At 42.2% G+C, this 26,341-nt stretch overlaps 1 protein-coding gene across 10 annotated transcripts in view; it reads right to left on the minus strand.

Moving 5' to 3' along the window:
• UBR4 (ubiquitin protein ligase E3 component n-recognin 4) overlaps window positions 1-26,341 on the minus strand; it is a 142,202-nt gene that overhangs the window by 91,608 nt on the left and 24,253 nt on the right. For all 10 annotated transcript variants that reach the window (XM_030805617.1, XM_030805618.1, XM_030805626.1 and 7 more), the window contains exons 15-37: window positions 25,415-25,602; window positions 24,321-24,480; window positions 24,116-24,201; window positions 19,323-19,492; window positions 17,733-18,015; window positions 16,866-17,001; window positions 15,229-15,308; window positions 14,595-14,723; window positions 13,715-13,897; window positions 13,450-13,575; window positions 13,133-13,362; window positions 11,045-11,166; window positions 9,716-9,813; window positions 8,315-8,472; window positions 7,312-7,521; window positions 5,964-6,065; window positions 5,559-5,659; window positions 5,109-5,307; window positions 4,563-4,751; window positions 4,071-4,134; window positions 1,043-1,234; window positions 451-521; window positions 213-360 (exon numbers count right to left, since the gene is read on the minus strand). In XM_030805617.1, coding sequence (XP_030661477.1) covers window positions 213-360; window positions 451-521; window positions 1,043-1,234; window positions 4,071-4,134; window positions 4,563-4,751; window positions 5,109-5,307; window positions 5,559-5,659; window positions 5,964-6,065; window positions 7,312-7,521; window positions 8,315-8,472; window positions 9,716-9,813; window positions 11,045-11,166; window positions 13,133-13,362; window positions 13,450-13,575; window positions 13,715-13,897; window positions 14,595-14,723; window positions 15,229-15,308; window positions 16,866-17,001; window positions 17,733-18,015; window positions 19,323-19,492; window positions 24,116-24,201; window positions 24,321-24,480; window positions 25,415-25,602 — 3,425 coding nt within the window. The remainder of the gene's footprint in view (window positions 1-212; window positions 361-450; window positions 522-1,042; window positions 1,235-4,070; window positions 4,135-4,562; window positions 4,752-5,108; window positions 5,308-5,558; window positions 5,660-5,963; window positions 6,066-7,311; window positions 7,522-8,314; window positions 8,473-9,715; window positions 9,814-11,044; window positions 11,167-13,132; window positions 13,363-13,449; window positions 13,576-13,714; window positions 13,898-14,594; window positions 14,724-15,228; window positions 15,309-16,865; window positions 17,002-17,732; window positions 18,016-19,322; window positions 19,493-24,115; window positions 24,202-24,320; window positions 24,481-25,414; window positions 25,603-26,341) is intronic.

Genomic DNA, 26,341 nt, shown 5'->3' on the forward strand with positions numbered 1-26,341 from the left:
GAAAAACAAACTACATGATCTCTAAGGAATCTGCTGGTTCTCATATTCTAAATGAAGTGCTTAGGCCACAACTGTGCAGATCATCAATGAGTGAGCTGGAACATATTCCTAGACTCAGGTATCCTGGAAGTGATGGGAATTTTCCAGTTTGGCTTCAGTAATCCCGTGTCACTAACAAGCCACCCTTTATAGCTCAGGGAGGGTCCTCTCACCAAACAGCTGCCATCTTCCTTGGCTCCACAGTCACAGAAGAAGGATCCATACTTGGCATAGGAAATCTCATGATCCTTGTGGCACACCTTAGCACACACTGTGCAGACACCCACGCCATCCACCATTTTGCAGGTGTGACAGTGGTACCTACAAAGAACAAGAACCAGCAAATAAGCTCAGAAGTCCCAACAATCGGTGCCCAGCAAATCTTCACCTTAAAGGAAGAACTACTCTTACCAATGCTGGTTCATGAATTCTTTCTGTGTGATCGTAAAAGTGCAGAGTTTATTGCAAAGAGAATCTTCATCCTTCAAAAATAATAAGTCTTTTTAATTCGAAATATATCCCTGCATATAAACACCCACAAAAACACATGTGCCTCAATGCTCTATGGGGGGGTGAATAGTTGACTCATAAATGACCAGTGGAAATCTACCACAACTGGAAATAGCTAGCTGGCTGAAAATCTGTTGTTACTTCAGGTGAGTGAGACCTTAGGGGTTTGTAGTTAAGAAAAAACATCTTATGCTTTCTCTATAGGGGAGCTTCCACTACCCCCATGAAGAACTTATCCCTAAAATTCCATTTGGAATTAAAGACTGACAAAGCAGGACAAGGGACTCTGGAAAAAGCTCATGAAAAAGTCCTTTCCACAAGAGATTAGATCCCCATGCCTTGCTCTGAAGGCCTAGAAAATTGGGGTCTGGCAGCAACAAGGACTAGGAAGTTTTGAAGCTCACAGGAGGCTGGAAAAAAGAGCCAAAAGCTTGGTACCATGCCAGCTAGTCATTACCTTGAAAGGTTAACTTCGAGGTTACTTAGTACTTACTGAATCCTCAGCCTGGGAATCTTCCTCTTCCACTGCCAACTCCTCCACCCAGTCTGAGTCTACTTCAATGGCCCGCTCTTCCCCATCCACTGAGAGATGACTTGGGCCTTGACCATTACTCTGGCTCAGGGCATTTGTGACATCAGCCAAGTAAGACATGATATGGCATGTGCACTCCAAGATCATCACATGCTGTAAGAGAAGCCCCACAACAACTTCAGATTCTCCATGTTTCATTATGTAAACCATGTTTTCTCAAGCTTTTTCAAATAAAGCTCAAGATCAGAGAAATGGTATGAAAGCAGAGAAGAAAAACAGTGTGTTTTTATTTATTAACCAGCTTTTACCACTCCATCCCCACGTAGGTGGTCAGTAAATTGTACTGAAGTAACATGTATTCATTCATTCTTAGGCACAAAGACAGCTCTTTACAAAGTCTTGTATAGAAGTAGGATTGAAATTAGAAGAATAGCTTCCTTCCTTCCTTCCTTCCTTAGGCACAAAGACAGCTCTTTACAAAGTCTTGTAAGATGAAGTAGGATTGAAATTACGGCCGGGCACGGTGGTTCACGCTTGTAATCCCAGCACTTTGGGAGGCTGAGGCGGGCGGATCACGAGGTCAGGAGATCGAGACCACGGTGAAACCCCGTCTCTACTAAAAATACAAAAAATTAGCCGGGCGTGGTGGCGGGCGCCTGTAGTCCCAGCTACTCGGAGAGGCTGAGGCAGGAGAATGGCGTGAACCCAGGAGGCAGAGCTTGCAGTGAGCCGAGATCGCGCCACTGCACTCCAGCCCGTGCGACAGAGCGAGACTCCGTCTCAAAAAAAAAAAAAAAAAAAAAAAGAAATTAGAAGAATTCCTTCCTTCCCTCCTTCCTTCCTTCCCTCCCTCCCTCCTTCCTTTCCTCCCTCCCTCCCTCTGTGGCCCCAGCTGGACTGAACTCCGTTCGCTGCAGGCTCCGTGCGTCCGCCTCCCGTGTCTCCTGCCCTGGCCTGCGGGCTGCCTGGGATGGCCGCCGCGCGCCACCACCCCTCCCTGGTTTTTCTCCTTTGGCTGGACACACGGTTTCGCCATGTCGGCCAGGCTGCTCTCCAGCTCCTGACCTCCAGTGATCTGCCCGCCTTGGCCTCCCGAGGTGCTGGGACTGCAGACAGAGACTCGCTCATTCGGTGCTCGGTGTTGCCCGGGCTGGAGTGCGGTGGCGTGGTCTTGGCTCGCTGCAGCCTCCGCCTCCCAGCCACCTGCCTTGGCCTCCCAGGGTGCTGGAATTGCAGCCTCTGCCCGGCCGCTGCCCCGTCTGGGATGTGAGGAGCGCCTCTGCCCGGCCGCCCATCGTCTGGGATGTGAGGAGCGACTCTGCCCGGCCGCCCCGTCTGGGAAGTGAGGAGCGCCTCTGCGCGGCCGCCCCGTCTGGGAAGTGAGGAGCGCCTCTGTGCGGCCGCCCCGTCTGGGAAGTGAGGAGCAACTCTGCCCGGCCACCCCGTCTGGGAAGTGAGGAGCGCCTCTGCGCTGCCGCCCGGTCTGGGAAGAAGTGAGGAGCGCCTCTGCCCAGCCGCCCCGTCTGGGAAGTGAGGAGCGCCTCTGCCCAGCTGCCCTGTCTGGGATGTGGGGAGCGCCTCTGCCCAGCTGCCCCGTCTGGGAGGTCTACCACAGAGGCCAGAAGCAATGTGGGGGCTGGATGTTGTGGCTCACGCCTGTAGTCCCAGTACTCTGGGAGGCTGAGGTGGGTTGATCACTTGAGGCTAGGAGCTCAAGACCAGCCTGGGCAACATGGCAAAACATATGAAAAATGCAACTGTCAAACCAACCAGCGAACCAAGCGACAACAGGGCAGGTCTACCCTGGAGTCATGCTCTAATTTTTTCTATTTTCCTCCCTTTCTGATCCTTTATCCCACTTTCTTTTTCTTCCTCTTCCTTCTCCTTCTTCTTTGTCAAGTAGAGGATTGAGTTATTATCATTGATCCATACAAAGTCCCTCTCTCATTTATTTTCTTTAATTCCCACCCCCCATTTCTATTCCCCGTCTTCCCATGTGCAACCTTCCTAATATGTTTGATATGCATCTTTTTGTTTGTATGTACTTTTAGAAAATGTTTATTGTTTTGTGTGCAAAAAAAAAATAAAACAAAACAAAAAAAAAGAAATTAGAAGAATAGAGTAAAAACAGATTAAAATCATTCAAGAAAAGATCAGATTAGAGTATGAAGAGACTCCCATTAGCATTTTCCCCCAACATTAGCATTTTTTAACCATTAAGTGAAAGTCATTTTAATTATCAGGCTTTAAAGTAATGCAGGAGAGGAATAGCTTCAGAAATCAAGAGAAAAAAATTCTAGCAAATCATTGCAGATAGTTCATGCTTGCCTAGAAAACCCAATTAATTGGCATCAAAGGCTCAGATTTCTAAGTTCCTTTGCTCTGCACTCTGACATGTCAATGCTGAAAGGATAAAGATCAGCAAAAAAGGAGGGAGTAATGAATGGTACCATGGTGGTTCTCAGAGGCTAGTTATCTGTTCCTAGCCACCTATGCCAGTTCATGGGTTGGGCAGGTGGAGAAAATGCCTGAATGCAGGATTTCTGTTAGTTTCAAACCCCTTTTCTCACCAGAGTAACCAGAACCTTCAGGCAAATTAAACAAAGCTTAGCATCTAGACTAGAGCTGAGGAGGCTGTATTTGGCCTCTTATAACACTGACTCAGAGTGGCACAGTTCTAAAGCCTGAGCAGGGAGACAGTTTCCCATAACATCCCAATATCTTAGGATGGCAGGAACTCTATGTTTTAAGAAAGATTCTGTCTGCTTATTTACCAGTATATTTCCTTCCCATCACTTCTTGCCAGCCAAAAGATGCCTAAAGGCACACGGTTAGCAATTACACACTTCCAGTCTTTGAGAGTATCAGCCTTATCCTTGGTAGGCTAGCCAGGCACAGAACTCAATAGGAACGAGAGACTTCCACCTGACCACAGAGGTGAGAATCACCTTTCCCTTCACCCCCCATTGTCATTCCTCACTTTTCTTACCTTTCCATGCATTACATTGGCATTCAGTTTTTCAACCACATTCTTCTGTGACAGGTATTTCTTGCTGTCCCAAAGAAAAAAAGAGGAGAAAGAGGAGACACAAAATCATCTAAGAAACCAAAGAAATGAGGCATCTTCATTAACTTTGAATTAATCTGAGGACACTGTGAAGCAGAAGCATTCTTAGAAAACTCCATAAGTACTCTATAGTTACATAGCTTGGGGTGCTCTGGCCTTAGAATTATCATTAACACTTGGCATACTTTCCCCAAGAGTTATCTTGGGAACAATGAACAGGAAACTCTACTAAGAAAATGATGAAGATGAAGTCTAAAGTCAACAGAGCTATTTGCTACCCACCCCCCAACTCCCAAACTCCAATAAAAGGGTAGAGATTCAGATTTCTCCTATACTCACTTTGAGCTATAAAGAAAGCAACCCACTTCTCCAAGATCAATGTTGTAACCTACAGATACAACTTCATCGTCTTACCATCTGCTCAGCCAATCCACAGCAGCATTATGAAGCTGAAAGTGACCAGCACCTTGACCTGCACTGGCCAGAGTGGCCATCACAACCATAAGTTCAGGGAAGCCAGTCCCATCACCATTGGCCAGCATCTCTGTTGCCATGGGAGTCAGGGTGCCCAGAAGAACAGCACACACGCCTTCCCCAACTTGGCTAGGAGAAAAGAAAGAGCAAGTTGGTGAATAATCAACAGGAATCTCATTCTGTGTGTTATAAAGGAAGTTTTAAATTAAACATTAAATACATAACTACAATACCAATCCCAGCTTTGGACTTGGGCTAGTAGAGCATAAAACATTCATTCAGGTTGTAACTGAGAGGCCAAGTCATTCCAAAAGTTTTTCCATGGGAAAAAAATCAAGGAGCTACACTAGAATTCTTGAGTCTAGAGAGAGGTAGATACGAAAATGTTGAAAATGCTAAGACTGGTGCCGGAAGGAAAGATAACTGCAAATATCAACGTATTTCTGGGGTTGCTAGGGAAACACGACAGAAATGTAGTTGTTCTACCTGTTTTCCCGAACAATGTATGTGGTCAGTAACTGCAGCAGCTGCCGGTTCTCCTGAATCACATCCAGCTGATCAGAATCTTTTGGGGGTGATGTAGTCATGCGGGTGAGCCAGGCCTGCAGGCGCACAGGCTCCACACAGGCCAGCTGTGCCAGGGAGCCACAGAGATGCAACAGGCTCGGGTTAGGGCTCTTCTCAGCTAGGAGCAGAACAAGAGGCCAGGGTCAGTAAAGAAGGGCAAGAGGAAGGGAAAGAAGGGGCAAATTGTTGAGCCAGGAAAAGGGGAAATGGCTTCAAAGCAAGTTTTCAACTTCCTTCCAAACTTTCTCTGAGGGATTCTCTCCACTTGTTAGCATTTTCATGCTGTACTTAAACTCAGGCAGAAGATATGCACAGTATTAGCCGGACATCAAAGTTCCCATAAGAAGATTACTAAAAGCTGTCACTCACTCAGCTGGAAGAGTTTGGTGAAGAATTTCAAAACTCGGTTACAGAATTTAGCAGAGAGGTTCTCATTGGCTGTTGCCATCATGATCTGTACAAGTTCTCCACTGGGAGGCAAGAGAGGAGAAAAATGGAAAGAATCACATTAAAGCCCCACATAAAAAGCATCCTTTCTTCACAATCTCATCTCCTCTGGGGAAAATGGCCACTTATGAGTCAATAACACAAGGTGTTCATGAAATTAACCCCCTCACCAACAACCCCAAGGAGTCAGCAATTAACTCCCCAAAGTGCAGACACCTAACCAGGCCTTAAATATTGCTGATAATAAGTACCTAAATCAACATATAGCTCCTTGCTTTCAAGAGGCATTCAAAAAATATTCACTGAATAAAGCAAAACACAGCTCACCTGTCAGAGAAAAACTCCTCCATAGCTTTACGAGCCTGGCTACTTTCCAGCTGCTTTTCCAAGTACTGGAGACATTCCTCCAGGATGGATTCATCCAGTCCACTGAGGATCAAATGGAAAACTTAACCACCAGTATTAAGACCTGTTTCAATGTCCTCCTCATGGTGATTTAGTAAAATCCAAAGTTTGTCTGACCTTGAGGGCAATGTCCAATATTGTTCTGGCAAAGCTTAACATAAAGCCTGGCACAAAGTAGGTGTTCAATACATGTTTACTGAATTAATAGCAGCCCCTCAACTTTATTTTTCTATCCTCTTCATTAGGAAGATGAACAGGAAAGGCATCTAAAGCTCAGTCCTAATCCAGATCTGCCAGTGATTTAGGGAAAAAGACACTTTGGACAAATCATTTCTACACAGCTAAAAGTGTCTGAAATTATTTATCTGTTAAAAAGAAAAAGAAAAGAGGAGACAGGGAATAAAAGGAATCCTTGATGAAAACCTGGACTACTCAACAACAAAGAGACAGGAAATTCCAACATGTGGCACCTTCATTTGTACAATTCTCAGTGGGGTGAAAGTGAAACAACTGTTCTTTACAGCTCATCTACAGCAATGTGGCCTAAACTACCAACATCCAGCTATGCTGTGGGACTGCCCATTCCACACTCATTTCAGCAGCACAGTCAACAAAATATTAGAAATCAATTTCAGTGAGCTCCTCTGTACATCTCATCAGAGCTAGTGCAGCACTTGATAGTCATTAAAAACAATTTTAAGTCTCCAAATCTAAACATCTAAGTCTTCCATTTTCTTAATGTCTATTCCTAAGAATTAATCACAAAAAACGACTCCAAAAAACTCTTCACACATTTCCACATTAATGCAGAATGCACACAAGTACAGAATTTTCTGTTGAAAAACACAAATAACAATAAGCTGGCCACGTGTGGTGGCTCACGCCTGTAATCCCAGCATTTTGGGAGGCCAAGATGGGGGGATCACTTGAGCTCAAGAGTTCGAGACCAGCCTACACAACATGGCAAACTCCATCTCTACCAAAAAAAAAACAAAAAAAAAACCAGCTGGGCATGGTGGCATGCACCTGTAGTCCCAGCTACACAGGAGGCTGAGGTAGGAGGATTGCTTGAGCCCCGGCGGCAGAGGTTGCAGTGACCCCACTGCACTCCAGCCTGGGTGACAGAGCGAGATCATGTCTCAGAATAAAAAAAAAAACCACACACACAAAAACAATAAGCTATTAATGACCTAAAGGCAGCAGTGTTAGTACATTTCACTGACAGCAGCAGCAGGTCACAGGAAACCTGACTGTTCTCCATCAAGCTCACCTGTTAGGATCTGCATGATTGGCCAGAATGTTGTAACAACCAGTGATCAGCTTCTCATAAACACGAGCCAAGAACTCATCAGACTCAGCAGGGCCCAAGATGCGTTCCAGGGAGTTGCTACTGATCTCGGCAACACTCTCAGTGCTTGATTCCAAAAGAAGAGGTAGCAGGGTCCGAATTACCTGTGGTGGGTTCATCTCATCCGACCAACTTCAGCAAAGAAAATGAAATCAAGTTAGTGAATACACTCCTCCAAAAAGCTGCAAAGCAAGGACAGGGTAATTCAATTACGTGCCGGGGGAGAGGGGAAGGGGAATTGCGCAAGGGCCTTTATTCCAGTCTTCTTCCCATGATAGCTATTTTATACACAGGTATCATCATAAAATTTCATATTCTTCTTTTTCATTATTGTATCAGAAACAAAAATCATTTTCATTTGAAAAATCCATTTACTAAAACATCAAATTAATGAGCTGCATTTTATAATATTCAACGAAGAAAATTAACTGAAACCAAAGCAAGTATTCCATCCCAGACAAGCCTTCTAGAATAACTGCCAGGAACCTGGATCACTTTTAGGGCAATACGATATAAGACTTTACCTGTTACCTATGTATAAGAAGACAATAGTCCCTCCATTGGCGTGACCTAGTCCTTACAATGGTGGGAATTTATCCCACTATGATTCTGGAGAAACATTATCAAATAATCTGTCACTATCACTTTAAAATTTAAACCCAAGACATCTCCAAATTGCAATATGTCTTAAAGCCAGCAAGCCTTTTCTGAAAAATACTACAGAGGAGGAAGTACTCTATTGTCTTTCAGATCTAAGTTAAAAAATCATTCTAGGTAAGTGCCTATACTTTAAAGCAACAGGTTCTTTTTGCTAAAGAAGTATACAAGAAAGCATTACTACATAGTTATAAAACTCTCACTGTCCGTCTTTAACCACAATAGAATACAGACATAGAGTCCTTGGGGCTATGTAGTAGGTACTTACACAATAAGATCTCCAGTCAACCTGACCAGTGAAAGGAGGGTGTGCTTCAGGGAAGCAGCCAGGGGCAGACTTTGGCTACAGAGAGTCCCCAGGTGTGCAGCCTGCACTGCACTAATATAACTCTCTGAAGGGATGGTGTCATTGGCAAAGGCATTGCGCTGAAAGGAAGCAAAGCAGATGTAAATGGATAGACCATCTACCCTGGAAAAAATTCTCACATGGAAAAAAAAACTGACATAAACTAAGACCCCACTGACATTTGTAAACAATAGCCTCTACTCAGTATACACTGTTATTCATGCTGGGAAGGGAAGTGGGGTACAGAAAAAGAAGCAGTTAAATTTTAATTAGTGCAAAGTTAACAGTTAAATGCAACGAATATCCAATACCACTTTCAAATGATTAGAGTATAATATAATGCACTATATTTAAAGTAAAACTATTGTTTGTCTATAATGACTGAGAAGGAACTGGATTTTGTAATGCATCTGGTCTCTATTAAAGTTCTGGGTGGTGTAAACAGAGGTCACGATCATAAAGCAGGGACAACAAGACTATAATATTTAGCTTTTGAAAAGAACTTCAGTGAGCGAATAATCTGTTAATAGAGGTAGTGTGAGGAGAGGATATACAAAGAGCAAGTAAACTGACAGAAGACTCAGTAGTATTGGCTGGGCATGGCAGCTCACGCCTGTAATCCCAGCACTTTGGGAGGCCGAGACAGGCAGATCACGAGGTCAGGAGATCAAGACCATCCTAGCTAACACAGTGAAACCCCGTCTCTACTAAAAATACAAAAAAATCAGCTGGGCATGGTGGTGGGCGCCTGTAGTCCCAGCTACTCGGGAGGCTGAGGCAGGAGAATGGTGTGAACCCGGGAGGCGGAGCTTGCAGTAAGCCGAGATCGCGACACTGCACTCTATCCTGGGTGACAGAGCAAGATTCCGTCTCAAAAAAAAAAAAAGACTCAGCAGTATCTAAAAGCCTAGAGAAGCTAAAAGCGACCCTGTAAAACTGTTACAAAAGGAGCAGGTTCCTGACATATAACCTACAAAGGAAACAGAATTAACATGTATTGGGAATTCGTGTGCCAGGTAATACGCTAGGCACTTAACATTCAATACATTGAATCGTCACAGTCCAACATTCAATTGGTGAAGAAACTGAGGCTCAAATAAATAAAATGGTTTGTCTTCTGATAACACAAACTTCTAAGCAAAAAGCCATATGAGAGCCAACTAGGTGATTAAATGCACTGATTAATGATTCAGCCACAGCCAGTATTACTGCAGTATAAGATATCTTGGTAGCTAGTTTAAGCCTAATTCCTTTAGGCTTAAGAACAAAAGACAGAATGGCTGGCACTCAGTATTTCTACCCCTGGAACAGATAGGGACTCACCCAGGATCCAATATTGGGAAATTCATTGGTATTGATGTTGTTCCAGGACTCACACACAGCCTGCACTGACGATGGCAAATTCTGAACCAGTGTCGGACCTGGAGGCGACAGAAAGGACAAGGAATCATCACAAGAAAGAAGGAATGACACAGAGCATTTTAAAAGCCAAGCGCAAATGCAGAAAGAAACAGTACAGCCCAGGCTGTCAAAATAATTAGTAAGATAGCTTAGATGGATATTTCAATAGCAGTACTATGTCCAAGAACCAGTTAATTGCTTAATAGCTAACATTCTCAATTGTAAGGTTTTCATTTCCCATCATGTTCACTTTCTAATCTTGCAAGTAAAGAAGACAACTGAAAATAAGATGCGAAGTGAGGGTGAGTCATTGCAAGTCAGACTGAAATCACCATTAAACATCTGCTCCCCTTCAATAAATAGGTATCACTTTTCTCTTGATCTCTTTTGTCTTTAAGACAAATCTTAAGGGCAGGGATCATAACACACATTAAGAACAGCATTCAATGAAGCAGTACAAAGTGAGACCATCTGAATGTTAAATGAATATTTAAAGCTTGAAATTAAGGAAAATACAAACGATTGTAAATTTTAAAGGGTAACTACTGTACTTAACTCCAATCAAGCCCTTTCATTTTCCACCCTAAATTTCTACCAGATCATTCCTAACCCAGCAAAGAGATTTTTCCAGGCACAAAAGTACTAGCTTGCTAATCTTCCTATCCCCTATAAATGAAAAGAACACCAGCCTGGGCAACATAGGAAGACCTCATCTCTACAAAAAAATTTAAAAATTATACGGGTATGGTATTATGTGCCTGGGATCCCAGCTACTTGGGAGGCTGCGGCAGGGGGACTGCTTGAACACAGGAGGTGAAGGCCGCAGTGAGCTGCGATAGCGCCACTGCACTCCAGCCTGGGTGACAGAACAAGACCCTGCCGAGAGAAGAGAGAAGAGGCGGGGAGGGGAGGAAAGGGGAGGGGAGCAAAGATCTGTGCTAAAGACAAAATAGCCTTATGCTTTGGAACCAACAGATCCTGGTTTGGATCCCAGCTCTATCTCTTGCAAGATGCAGGATTGTGGACAAATAACTTCTCTAGGCCTAATTTCTAATGAGTAAAAAGGGGATCAAAGTAACACTTCATAGGGTTATTGTGAAGATCAAAACAGATAAACCTACCTAAATGCTTGATACACAAAAAGGCTCCAATAAATAGTAAATGCCAGTAGGCACCAAGGGAGAGAAGCAGTAGTACTAGCAGTATTAGCTGTTGTAATAATATTACACAAAAGCACATTTGTTCTCTTACCCAGAGTATTTGCCTTGCACCTACTAGAGCCAATAGCCAAAACAGCAGCAAAGCCTTGCAGTTTCTCCTTGGAAGGTTTCTCAGTTGTTCCCTCTTCATTAAAGTTTTGCAGCAAATAGGCTCTGGGGAAAAAACAGGGGGAAACTGAAGCCATAGGAATCTAATCCCACCAGTTAGGAAAAACTGGCCCTAGACTGGCTGAAAATCCTATATCTCAGTTTCCTATCTATTTAATATAGTTGACAGTGCCTGCCCCTTCCCAGTCTCTAAGAATTCCAGTGGGTAATCATTTCCCAAAGAATGTCCCCTCCTCTGAAATGCTCCCAAAACATTACTGTCTGACAAATAAGCCTGAGAAACAGTGAATACTATATCTATCCTCCTTCCCCACCTCAGAAGATTGACAATGTATACAGTAAAGGCTCTGAATACTATATTTTTTAAAACAAAACCAAACAAAAAAACTGTTTATCCAACATTTTGCAAACTTACTTGACCAGGAATGTTAACAGCTCAGTGTGGAAAGCACTGGCCTATTAGGCCAGATTAGAGTCTGTAAATTCCCAGAGGGCAATGACTTGGTCTGCGTTGGCTACTGCCATAACCCTAGCACCTAGAAAAGTACCTGGCACGTAGCAGCCATACATACTTGTTCAAAAAATTTGCCTCAAACAAGAGCCCTCTATCTTCTGCAAGGCAGTCTCACTAAGAGACAAGGTTAGTTAAGTCTGACAAAGATGTAGGTCCCTTTAAAGCAGCATAAAGCCCACAGAGCTGGGCACGGTGGCTCACACCTGTAATCCCAGCACTTCGGGAGGCTGAGGCAGGTGGATCACCTGAGGTCGGGAGTTCAAGACCAGCCTGGCCAACATGGAGAAACGCCATTTCTACTGAAAATACAAAAATACAAAAATTAGCCAGGCATGGTGGTATGCACCTGTCATCCCTGCTACTCGGGAAACTGAGGAGAATCACTTGAACCCAGGAGGTGGAGGTTACAGTGAGCCGAGATCGCGCCACTGCACTCCGGCCTGGACAACAGAGTGAGATTCCATCTCAAAACAAAAAAGCCCCATAGAACAAGAGTGAACACTGAGATCCTACAGGGTCCCAGATAAAGTAAATAAGCTTAAGAGAGCCCGGTGAAAACTGCTGCAAAGGGAACTAATTCTTAGCTCCAGTCTGTTACTGTTGTTTGGGAAGTCAGGCCCAGTTTTGCCAGTTCTTCCGATTTAAGAAAAGCCAGAAATCTAAACTTGTGAATAATCTCCCAATTTTATATACTGAAATTAACTTTAAAATATTTAAACATCATACAGAACAAAGTCTACAGGGCATGCAATTTGCAGTGTTTGTAATAGAAAGAGTTGAATTTCAAATAATTTCTAACTCATTTAGAGATTTTTTTTTTTCTCCAACTACATATCATGACATGTAAAGAGCATTTAAGGGCCAGGCACAGTGGCACAGTGGCTCATGCCTGTAATCCCAGCACTTTGGGAGGCTGAGGTGGGTAGATCACCTGAGGTGAGGAATTCAAGACCAGCCTAGCCAACATGGCGAAACCCCGTCTCTACTAAAAATACAAAAATTAGCCAGGCATGGTGGTGCATGCCTGTAATCCCAGCTACTCAGGAGGCTGAGGCAGGAGAATCACTTGAACCCGGGAGGTGGAGGTTGCAGTGAGCCAAGATCGCACCATTGCACTCCAGCCTGGGCGACAGAGCTAGACATCATCTCAGAAAAAAAATTTTTTTAATAATAATAAATAAAGAGCATTTAAGGAGCTTTAACTCAGTTAATAACAGAAATGACAGTGTTTAGAAAAATTACCTTTCTCTGTATCCTACAAGTAAAATCGTACAAAATATTTAAAGAATTATAGACATTAAACTTCCTCCTGACTCCTCCTGCACTATTTGAAAATTCCCTCATCAAGCACCCCTTCATACTAGAGAAGAAAGCATTATACTATGGGGAAAAAACCCCTAAGCTGACGAAAGGGAAAAATGTCAAATTCTGAGTCAATGGGGGATCTGCACAGAGTGAAGAGTGCATGTGCATCTCTGGGCAGGCAGTTCACCACACCTGGTGAACGATGCATAGGTGTCAATGAGTTGTAGCGTGGCTGGAAGTAGGTTCTTGGTAATCTCAGACGACTTATGAGGATCAGTCTCAGCAGCCATCTTAGAAAAATGCTCATCCAAAGAGACCTGGACCTTTGAGATGGCGGCATCAAGGGTGTAGATGGACTGCAGACTGGGAATTTCATGCAGCTGCAAGATGGTGGTACAGTCGATACTACAGAAGGATGAGATCTTTAAAAATATGCAAAATATAATTAGTTGTGGCAATGGGCTATGGTAGAAACCAAGTTCTATCATTTAGGTTCCAATACTACATACCTGTCGAGCGAAGTATTCCTCTACTATTTCAACATCATATTTCACTGAGCTACACTTAGTGGTAGATGCCAGTTCTAGAAGCGAGCTAGCATGCTCAGCCTTCATTCCCTGTTTGATAAGGTGATCCTATTTGGACAGCAAGAAAAAGTGTTTAGGAGATCACTATAGGCAGAGTCCAAAGCTTTCATCATCTTCAAATTTAAAAGCTCCAGTAAGCACAAAGCACTTTGGCTCTGAATAGTCTTAGCAGCAAGTTCTGTGTTACCTTTATCCAGTTGACATAGGAGCTGATCCGGAGCCGAGAAGACCATCGCAGAGTGTGCAAGATGTCACATTCGCTCATCTCAGGTGAGTTCATGGATAGCTGGTTAATGTAAGTCTTTGATGGTGGTAAAATTCCTAGGATCCTCCACAGTATCAAGAAGTAATATTGAAGGGCACAGGCCTCCTGGAGAAAGGAAAAGGAGCATAGAGGTAGCACTTGGTATTGCCTCAAGATCTCCCTCATAGTACGAACTACTCCAAATACAACTTTTAAAGCAGAGCTGTGTAGAGTCCTGATTTTAAATTGAGATTTGGCCCCCAAGTCCATTCGCCAGATCTTTCTAGGGAGTGCACCTAGCAGAAAATGGCAGAACACACATACAAATAATTTGTTCCATATTCTGCACATTTCACAGACCAAAAAGGCTATTCCAAGACAACTTTGGCTCCCTAATAATTTACCAATTAACCAAAAGAGGGCAGGACATTCTGCTTAGCAGACCTGCAATCAGATGTCCGTTTTTGTGGCCTGGAATTGCTTCTAGAAGTATAGAGACACATTAACAGAGCCACAGAAAAATCTCAAGCATGAGGCTTTCAATATCACACATCAACCAGTATTCACAGGAGATATAGCACTTGGGGGGTACCACTAACTCTTAAATTACAATTCTCTCAATGGTAACCAAAAAAATGCAACAGCTGATTACATTATCTTTAAGGTGAACATAGCTACCCAAACTACCTAGAAATACTCAAGTATCAGTCAGTTTTGCAAATCAATATTCAATAAACTGATTACATTTCAGAAGGAAAGTTCTGATAGAAATGATCAATGATCAAACACAACCCAAAGACTTCTCAGGGTTCCATGGTCTTACCAAGGCTGTTACATTCTTGTTTTCCTTTCTCCTAACTGTATCAAGCTGGGACCCAGCTGCAAGCAGGGCTGTCAGTGCAGCATAAAGCTCATCATACTTGACAAGCTTGGAGAAAAGGACGTCACATGCCTGACATCAAGAAAGACAGACAATTATTTCCTTATTTTTAAAGCATTTTTTCCTACTGCCTATGGACTATCACTTATCCTCATGATTGACAAAATATCCCATCAAATCATACTCATTAATTTCTCCTTGGAGCAGATTCCCATTCTAGGACGTTACTCACACTGTTTGCAAGCTATTGTGAGCACAAACTGCTGGCTTTAGAATAAGAGCGTAAGGCAATTATTTTTGTCCATTAAAATATTTGCACGTGAAAAATGCTAACAAAGATTGTCTTCAAAAATCAAGTGTCAGAGGTGCCAATCCAGAAAGGATGAACCCCACAGCAAAAGTGCACCCAACAAATAAATATCCAAGTAACATTTTCCTATTAGAATAAGCTCAAATCGTAACACAGACTACATTTCCTGACTATAAAAAGTCAGTTATTCCCTTTCCCCCCAGTAGGCTGATTCTGGTGGAAACCATCTGACCCACATATAAAACGCAGTTTTAAAATTCCTAGTACCACAGAATCAAGTCGGTTCAAATCGTCCTCTGAGGCTTCTGGGGACAGGACACAGTAGAATCTGGGTTGTGGGACAGCATCTGAAAAGTAATGTGCTAATTAAAAGAACGGTTTCATTCTTAACTCTATCTAACTAGTATGCAATGTAAAAACTCAGAAAATACTTATAACAAGGTTTCCCAACCTTAACAATATTGACATCTGGAGCCAGATAAGTGTTTGCTGTGGGAGGCCATCTTGTGCACTCTAGGTGATTTAACAGCAGCCCTGGCTTCTACCCACTGAATGCCAGTAGCACCCCCAGTTGTGACAACCAAAAATATCTCTAGACATTGCCAAATGTCCTGGAGGGGAGAGGGCAAAATCACCTATTGAGAACCATTGCTCTAAGAGTTAAGTAGGGTGCCCTAGAATCAAATCAATCAACAAATTATATCATTAGTCTGCACACATTAAACTTACATGCTGTTTCCCTAACATCGAATAGTAAGAGATAACAGTAAACTCACACTAAGGCTTCACAAAAGTTTCCACAAAACACACTTAACATCTAATAATCCTCAGGGTAAGCACAAACACACACTAAAAATGAACACAAGAAACACCTCATCCAAAGAACAGACAATTGCTATATGAGAAAAACACTAGAGATAATCTCATGTTCACATTAGTTTCAGACCAGCATATCACCAAGACCCAAAAGGAAATTTAGCTGTACTTTAGAACCACAACTCTAAGGGAAAATAAGGAAAATTAATCACACAGAGTGGCAAGAATCCATATACTGTACCCTATGGCCAGACATGAGGATTCTGATTTCTTGTGTCTCAATTTATTTTTTAGTTTTTATTTCTTTTGACACAGGGGTCTCACTCTGTCATCCAGGCTGGAGTACAGTGGCGTGATCATAGCTCACTGCAACCTCAACCTCCCAAGCTCAAACGATCCTCCCACCTTAGCCTCTCCAGTAGCTGGGACCACAGGCACATGCCCCCATGCCCAGCTACTTATTAAAATAATTTTTGGTAGACGGGATCTACTCAGGCTGATCTCAAATTCCTGGGTTCAAGCGATCTTCCCACTTTGCCCTCCCAAAGTGCTGGGATTACAGGCATGAGCCACCATGCTCGGCCTCAATTTTTTTTTTTCCTTGAAATAGAGTCTTGTTCTGCTGCCCAGGCTGGAGTGCAGTGGTGCAATTTCAGCTCACTGCAACCTCTGCTTCCTGGTCCAAGTGATTCTCCTGCCTCAGCCACCAGAGTAGCTGGGATTACAGGCAGGCACCACCAAGCCTGGCTAAACGTTGTTTGTATTTTTTCAGTAGAGATGGGGTTTCACCAGGTTAGCCAGGCTGGTCTCCAATTCCTGACCTCAAATGATCTGCCTGCCTCTGCCTCCCAATGTGCTGGGATTACAGGCATGAGCCACAGTGTCTGGCTTCAATTTTTAAAAAAATATAAAAGTAGGCTATGTGGGAGTCCAATTCTGAAATGTTTTAATCCATAGGTGATTTGCCACCCATAGGGATTACACTAAAGCAAATGACCAAAGATCCTCCAAGAGTCTCCAAGCTTCAAATTCAACCCCACCAATGAGAATCAGTAAGTCAGTTTCTTATTGACAATCTTCTTTCTGACCTGATGAGAAATGCTTAGACCAGTTTTCTTCTACTTCTTTGAATCCATGATAGAGAGGAGTAGTTGCCCGGCGGCTGTTGCTGTCCTGGGATCCACTTGCCCACCCAAAGGGAGGACTTAGCAGGTTATGCTGTACCTTTTAAAACACAAATACTGAAATTAAGAAAGATACACAGTCACCATTCAGCTTTTCACTTAGGCATGATAATAGCTCAGTACACCGAATCTTGGTAATCTGAATGTGGGTGTTCTACATTCAAATATTCTGTTTTATTGGGCACCATTCAGCTTTTCACTCAGGTATGATAATAGTTTGGTATACCAAAGCCTGGGAAACTCACAAACCAAAATAAAAATTTAAAGATTTTTCTGTGACTACTTTTGGAATGCAATTTTTGGTGGAACATAAACGGAATAGTGCTCAATGAAACATTTTAAGAAATGCTGAACACAGTTAAGTCTGAACGGATCCTCCTATCCTCATTTTGGATCCTTACAGCAAAGGAATTTACCAATCCATAAAATTTACTACTTGACTGTCATTCAACCACTAACAAATACTCATCGAGGGCTGATGCTCAGGGCACTGCATCAGACACAGGTAGAGCAGGGCAATTCATGGGAGAATGCCTTTGAACACAGCCTACATTCCACTTTCAAAAAATGCGTCAAATCAAGTAATCTACATGTATCACTTCTGGCTAAACATCAGCACAAGTCTCAGTGGTTCTCCTAATCCTACCCATCAACCTACCAACACCTAAGACCTAAAGTGAGCAGGTCATTTGGGCTGCGGATCATGGTAACCATTGAGAAGAATAAAGTTCTCAGTAATGGTGAAGCAAAAAAGAACGTGTTGGTCTGTACCTGCTCAAATAGATACACAGGGGCTTTGGAGTACTGATGAAGCAGATAATCAAAGATCAGAAGGAGGCGAGCCAAGATGAGCGGCACGGAGCGCATCTGAGCATCCATGTTGACACTCAACTCCTGGATGATCTGGACAAAAAGTGTCAATATGGCCCGCCGGCCTGTCTCGGTGAAATTGTGGAAAATGAGGAGGAGCAGCTGCAGGTGTTCTACATTCAGATCTTCTGTCTCATTGGGCACCAGGCCTTGCAGGGCATTCTGCTTCATTGTAGACAAAAACCTACCAGAGAGAAAAGATCACTATATCTGGTGGGAAAAAGAGCATTCCCCAGGAGTTATAATGTCAAGCACTAGAAGAGTTACATTTCCTAAACCCAGGCATTAAGAAAACAAATTAAGGAAGGAAAAAAAGGCTACATGGTAAAGAGAAGACAGAAACTTTATTTTGGCTAAAAAAAGTCAGACTTGGCCAGCCGGGCACAGTGGCTCAGTCTATAATCCTAACACTTTGGGAGGTTGAGGGGAGGATCACTTGAGGCAAGCCTTAACACAGGCGTGTTAATGCCCACCCTGTCATTTGTGACCATGAAAAGTACTACAAGTTCCCCCACAAAAATGTTGCTATTGTTCCTTTCTGATTAATAAACTTGGACAGGTGAACCAATTCAATTACTTTTCCCCATACTTTGATTCTATCATTTAATGCTAGTTTTGAAAGTTTATACTACAGGTTAAAAATCACTGCATAATAGTCAAAAATAACTCAATAGACTATAAAGCAATAAAAAAGAAATTATACTATTCAGAGAATTTGTCAGAAGAGCTTTTATGCAAAAAAGGAATGAATGTAGCCAACTGTTTCCAATAGCCTTCGGCTATTTGGAAAGAGATGTGTGTTTTAATATTAGGAAGAGATTTGTGTGTTTAACAAGGGTTTCCCTCATTGCACCCCTCGACCCTCTCAGCCTTTTTGCAAGATTCCACCAGGAAAAATATAGTGGGTCTTTGGCACTCAAGGAGGTTTATGATTTCTCAAATCCAGCATTAGAGCTATTTGATCCTAGAATGGGGAACAGAAAGCAAAGCCTTTTAGGAAAACAAACTGCTTTGAAGACTTCTAACCATGTAAACAAAAATGGCAAATACAGGTCCGTCTAAAGCGGATTTAGATGATTAATCTGAGCTTCCCCCAAGGAAAAAAATTCTTTAAAATTTGTCCAAAAAAGTCCGCAAGTGCCCCTAAGTGGTTTCATGTTGAAAGCAAAATAACCAAGGACAGAGCTGGCTTCCCTGCTTGTCTTTCAAAAAAACAGGTCAGGATAAAATTGGTTCTGTTCAAGACTGTGGTTCCATCTAATAATTATAACCAAATCCCCCATGTGCTACAGGGAGACTTTATTTCCAGACCAAAGTTGACATACTTGTTTTTTTAACAGCACATCTCCAACTCTATCCCTCTTCTACCCTCCCCACTCTAAACATTACCATTACAGCAACATCTCAAAGCCACAGATTAACTACAAAGAAGTCAAACAAATAAAAAAGGAAATAACCTTCTCTATAGGCCTTCCCTTAGAGGCATCTTACCTGTCCCAAACTTTAAGGCATTCTCGGACGTCAGGGTCACCTTGAGCACTGGCTTTATGTTGCCAGATGAGCAGGAGGCGTGAAAGCACAGAGAGGCTTTGAGGGTGAATGTACAAGGGCCAAGGGCCCTCAGAAAAAGGAGCCACTCCTAGCTGCTGCAACAGTGTGTTCTGACAAGAAAGACATGGAACAGAACATTAGGAAACAGATATGGGATAAAGTCAAAAGGTTACTCATGTTCTCAAACGTTTGTTTATTTTAATATTGAACAGAATATTTTAAAGAAAGAAGGACCTAGAAATTCAGATTTTGGAATAGTTTGGATAAAGATCATTTAGGTCAACAAATGAGAAAAACATAAGTGAAAACTGACTGATCTAACCTCATTAACATTTATAGTTAATGAGTGTCAGATATGGGCTCCTGAAAAAGGAGAAAAGCATTGAGATACCAGAATCGGGATAATTTTGTAAATGGACAAAACATGAAAAGTTGTTGCCTTTGAAAGCAAACTTCTTGAACAACTGTAATAGCTAATAGTTTTTCTTTAATAATCAGTTACATAATACAAATAACACCCAAAAGGGGAAGATCCAACACCTTAGAGATCCACAGTATTGGCAGAGAAATTCTGCCTATGAGATCTCAAGGCACCCAGAACTCAACAAGGCTGTTCTTCACCTCCAGGTGGAGCATGTCTTTCAAATGAGCTTCATTTTCAGCTCAGTTAACTAAGCTGCAAATTATCTTCTCAAACACACACACACACACTGAGCAGGATGCCAATGGAAAACCAGACAAATGCCTTTCTCACTTGGCTTCAGAAGACACAACACACGGTTACTGTGGGATGTAGGATAAATTTCTAAGTCTGCCAAATTAAATTTTATTTTTATACTACATCCTCAAGGACCCTTCCTTGGAAATGAATGTTTCACAAAATGTCGCTGGCCTCAAGAGCAGTTTCCACGGACTAGGCAGTTACCATAGGTTGAGCTAAGCGCAGAGCATACTTTTTTGTCACACCGGATGTGTCAGGCAGAGACAGGAAGTATTATCTGCTCCATGTCACTGATGAGGGAAGGTGAAGGTCTCTAAGTGGTAAAGCCAGGTTTATCTCTAAAACCATGTTCTTTTTTTTTTTTTTTTTTTTTTTTTTGAGATAGAATCTCACTCCATCACCCAGACCGGAGTGCAGTTGTGCAATCTCAGCTCACTGCAACCTCCACCTCCGGGATTCAAGCAATTCTTGTGCCTCAGCCTCCCGAGTAGCTAGGATTACAGGCATGTGCCACCATGCCTGGCTAATTTTTTTTATTTTTAGTAGAGATGGGGTTTCACAATGTTGGCCAGGCTGGTCTCGAACTTCTGGCCTCAAGTGATCTACCCGCCTCCCAAAGTGCCATGGCGCCCGGCCTCTAAAACCACATTCTTAACCACCATGCTCAACAAAGTCATAGACAACTTCTTAATTCCTAAGTTAAATGAAACAAACAAAAACCTACCTGAGCTACATGAAAAATACTAACTATAGCACAATTCTAATAATGGAAAAATCAGGAAAAAAATCTAAATGTTCAAATCGAGGGGTGTACCTAGCCATATATATAGATAAGTAACATATATTCCTTATAATGCTGTTTTTTAATGCTATTTTTTTTAGCTTTTCATCTTGGTGTCAGTTTTTCAGTCCTCAGAGCCACAAAAATGAGTTAACATTCCATAGGAACCTGGTCTTTCCCTTCCACCCTAATCCTTCCTTCTCAGCTCTAAGTAAGGTAACTGACTCTCTTAAGAAGTCAAACTGCACCACAGTCCATCTAGCAGCAGAACTCTGGCTGAGTCCTCCCTTCCTCCACTCTTCTTTCATACTGGCATTTCTGAGGGTTCAGCCTCAGCCTTCAGCTATCTTGCTAGTCTTACTGTTTCTCATTACTTCAAAAATTGCCCCAATTTAATTCCTGAATTTCAGACTCACATTCCCAACTATTTTCTAGACACCAGCACCCCAAAACTTCATCATAGTGAAACTGAAACCTTAGACCGAGCACAGAGGCTCACACTTACAGTCCCAGCTATACGGGAGACTGAGGTGGGACACTTGGGCCAGGAGTTCGAGCAGCCTGGGCAACATAGCGAGACGGACGGACGGAAGGAAGGAAGGAAGGAAGGAAGGAAGGAAGGAAAGAAGGAAGGAAGGAAGGAAGGAAGGAAGGAAGGAACCAACCAACCAACCAGCCGGGCATGATGGCACACACACATAGTCCCAAAAGGCTGAGGGGAAGAGTACTGCTTGAGCCCAGAGTTCGAGACCAGCCTGGAAGATATAGTAACATCCCCACCTCTAAAAAAAAACAAATAAAACAAAACCCAATCTCTCTTACCCCCAAACCAACTCTCCTTCCTGACTTTCCTGTCTCTATTAATGACAATAGCATCCTTCTAGTTTCATTTGAGTTTCAAACTCAGGCAATATCCAAGACTTCTTCCTTTCCATGCTCTTTGCCCCATTCAAATAATGGCCCATGATCTCTGCAAAATGTCCTATGCCGTATCTCCCTCCTTTTTCATGATCCCACACTAACTCAAGTTATCTTTATTTCTTCAGTGTCTATAATAGTACCTGGCACATAGTAGGTGCTCAGTGAATATGTATTGAACACATGAACCAAGAGACTGCAATAATAATATTAAACAATAATACAAGTATAAAGAGAGCTAACATTTAGCAGGTACTAGTACTAGGTACCAAGCACTATTTTTGCTTTACTTTTCTTGTGTGGTGAAGTATCATAACATAAAATTTACCATTTCAACCATTTTTACATGAACAGTTCTGTGGCATTAAGCACATACACATTATTTTGCAACCCTTACTACCATCCACATCCAGAACTTTTTCGTCTCTCCAAACTGAAACACTGTACCCACTAAACACCAAGTCCCCACTTTCCCACCTCCCTGCCCCACGCAACCACCATTCTACTTTCTGTCTCTATGAATCTGACTACCTAAGTACCTCAGAAGTGGAACCATACAGGGTTGTATTTGTGTTTCTGTGACTGACTAATTTAGCATCATGTCTTTATGGTTCTTCCATGTTGCAGCATGTGTCACACTTTCCTTCCTTCTGAAGGCTGTATAACATTCATTGTATGGATGGATGTTTTGTTTATCCATTCAAATGTCAATGGACACCCGGGTTGCTTCCGTCTTCTGGCTACTGGGAATAATACTGCTATGAACATGCATGGATAAACACCTGTTCAAGCCCCTGCTTTCATTTCTTCTGGGGTATATAAGTAGAATTGCTGGATCATATAGTAATTCTATTTTTTTTTGGCAGATAGGGATCTTGCTATGTTGCCCAGGCTAAAGTACAGTGGCTATTCGCAGGCGCAATCATAGCATACTACAGCCTCAAACTCCTGAGCTGAAGTGATTCTCTCGCCTTGCCTCCCGAGTAGCTGAGACTACAGGCACGTGCCACCATATAGTAATTCTATATGTAATTTTTTGCAGAATTGACATACTATTTTCCACAGCTACTGTATCATTTTATGTTCCCACCAGCAATGCATCAAGAATTCCACTTTCTCCACATCCTCACCAACACTGACTTTCCATTTAATAATAGCCACCCTAATGGGTGTAAGTGAAGTGGTATCTCATTGTGGTTTTGAGTCACAAACATAATGGAATATCATACAGTAGTCCAAACAATAACTATAGAAATACATAACAATATAGATGAATCTTGGCAATACAGTACTATATCATACTACATGAAAAAAGAGAGAGCTTGAAAACATTACATAGAGCATGATGTCATTTGCTATAAAACTACAAGCAATTATTAAAACTTTTTTTAAATTTAAGGAATATAGATTACATATGTACATACACGTACATATACATATATGACTAAGGACATGAGGAACTTGAGATTTAGGATTCAAGACATCAGCTATTTCACTGGGGAGAGAGAACCATAAGATTGGAAGTTCACAGTCAATGTCCTAGATTTTGTTTTGGTGGTGGGTTTGCAAGTACAAGTGTATATGAGAGCATCTATCTCCTATAATTTGATTGATTATTTTAAAACACACATTTTAATTTGTCTTTCTTCAATTACTAAAGATGTTGAATACTTTTCCTATGTTTATTGACCGCTTATATTTCTTTTCATATGAACTGCCTGCTTGAGTATTTGTCCACTTTTCTGCTAGCATAATCATCAGGAGTTTCTGTTTGTTTTTGTGGGTTTTCCTTTTCTTTAAGCTTACTGACTTAAGATAAAGGACGTATTTTTTTTTCTGGAAATGACCCTAAATATAAGGCACAGGGACATACTAGAATCACCTCTCAATGCTCTTTCCAGGGAGGGGATTTAATGACAAACTGTTCCTCAACAATTGGAGCTACAGGCCGGGAGCGGTGGCTCACGCCTGTAATCCCAGCACTTTGGGAGGCCGAGGCGGGCAGATCACTTGAGGTCAGGAGTTCGAGACCAGCCTGGCCAACATGGTGAAACCCTGTCTCTATTAAAAATACAAAAATTAGCCAGCCATGGTGACACGCACCTGTAATCCCAGCTACTCAGGAGGCTGAGGCAGGAGAATCGCTTGAACCTGGCAGGTGGAGGTTGCAGTGAGCCAAGATTGTCTCACTGCACTCCAGCCTGGGTAACAGAGCAAGACTCCATCTCAAAAAAACAAACAAACAATTGGAGCTGCAGCCTATGGAAGCTGGTGTCATGAGCTCTTGCCTAGATGGTCACAGCACACACAAACCTGCAGGTTAGGTGACTGAAGGTCAGAGGTTACCAGTGAGTGGTTGAAATGATAGAGAGCTGCAGCAAACTCTTCATCTGATGAGCCTTGAAGACAAGTAGAAAAGTCAATTATTTAAGCAGCTATTGCATGCACCACACCTCCCTGCCAACAGCCAAACTCCATGAGAAAAAAAATCCACCAGGCACATATCTTGTCTACTGACCCTTGAGTCCATCTTTGTCCACCTCCTTGATGATACTGGCTAGGGTGGCCATATGGTGTTCTGAAAGAGATACACTCAGATAGTTTCGGATAAAATTGTTCCGAGAGTTCAACATGGAAGAGGTGATGAAGTTCAAAATGTTGGAAGCCAGACCTAAGAACTGAAAGGAACACACAAAAAAAGCTCTTATCAGGGTCATAAGCCCAGCGCTCCTATAAACTCTGATTACAAATAGAAAATAAAATATTGCTCATAGGTCTCATGCAATGAACACAATGAATGAAAGAATCAGATTTTAAATCACTTACAGTGGGCCTAAGTTTCATTATGAGAGTCTCTCTTTCCCATGTAATTCTACTTACACAAAATGGCATTCCAGTTTAATATAACAGATGTTACAAAACAGTGTATGAAAACAGGATTTCTAAATAGACTGACCCATTTCTTTTGTTCTCCTAAGGTCCTTTGTCCGGCTCCAATTCATTACTGATATATTCAATCCTGAAGCCTATATTAATGATTATTACACATATATAGAATTCCTAGCTCTTAACTTCTCTACTAAAATTAAATTGAATTATTGTATAAATGTTTTTTGTCCACATCCTTGACTGTAAGCTACATATATGAAGGCAAGAACTGTATCTGACTCACTCACATCATCAGAACAGGGACTGACACTTACTGGATAATCAATACTAGTCGAACCAACAGTTCAACCATAGCAAGCACTTATGATATATCAGACCTATGCTAAGCACTTTACAAATAGTCTCTCTTTAAGATGTCACAACACCTTTAGATGCAGGTACAATCACTGTCATATGATAGGAGACAAAACTAAGGCTAGAAAAAATTCAGATTCTTGCCCAATGTCACAAAGCCATTAAGTGACTCTAAAGGCCAGCAGAGAAACAGGAACAGTCACACAAGTTATTTAATGACACATAATCAAGACACATAAGTCCTAAGCAAAAATATCTTTAAACACTACAGTTATCCAAGCCACAAAATGTTTGAGTTTAAATGACCTGCTTCTCATACCCCTAGCTCCCCATGTCCACTTCCCTTAAACCTTAGAAACCTACTCTTACCAACTCAGGATCTTTGCGACTCGCCAGAATGTTGCCCTTCTCACCAGGGGCCTGCTTACTGGGGCTTTTAACCCGAGGAGAGCTTTCCAGTGGAGGAGGTGGGGGAGGAGGCGGAGGTGCTGCTTTCTCTTTACTGGGAGAAATAGTCTCCTCAAACCATTGCCCCAAAATAGGCTCACTGTCATCATCTGAATAGAGAAAGATAAAGTAACGAACATAAATATTTTTTAAAAGTGTTTTTGGTGCATCTGCTTCCTAAAAGTGCTTAAGTCAAAAGGAACACAAGGATATCCCGATTGTGATGGTGGTTACAAGGTTGCATTTGTGTATCAAAACTCATCTAAATGCATACATAAAATAAGAGCAAAACTGATCATCAATAACTGATTCAAATGTTTGGATAGATTCAACGCGTTAAGAATTTCTCACATTATTGCATGTAAATTATACTCAAATAAAACTGATTTATTTTTTCTTTCTTTTTTTCTTTTTTTTGAGAGGGAGTCTCGCTCTGTCACCCAGGCTGGAGTGCAGTGGTGCAATATTGGCTCATGGCAACCTCCACCTCCCGGGTTCAAGCAATTCTCCTGCCTCAGCCTCCCGAGTAGCTGGGACTACAGGCTACAGGCATGTGCCACCATGCCCGGCTAATTTTTGTATTTTTAGTAGAGACGGGGTTTCACCATATTGGCCAGGCTGGTCTCGAACTCCTGACCTTGTGATCTGCCCACCTCAGCCTCCCAAAGTGCTGGGATTACAGGTGTGAGCCACCGCACCCAGCCAATTTTTCTTTAAGGAGCCCAACAAAGAAAGAAAAACAACTTCACATTATTTTACTCGTAACAAGCCAAACATTTTCAAGAGCAAATTTATACTTGCCTTATCAACCATAAATCACAGGATGGTAAGAATCACGCCTCCCTCCGT

Source organism: Nomascus leucogenys, chromosome 24 (genome assembly GCF_006542625.1).
Source record: "Nomascus leucogenys isolate Asia chromosome 24, Asia_NLE_v1, whole genome shotgun sequence".
In the NCBI taxonomy this organism is placed as follows: Eukaryota; Metazoa; Chordata; class Mammalia; order Primates; family Hylobatidae; genus Nomascus; species Nomascus leucogenys.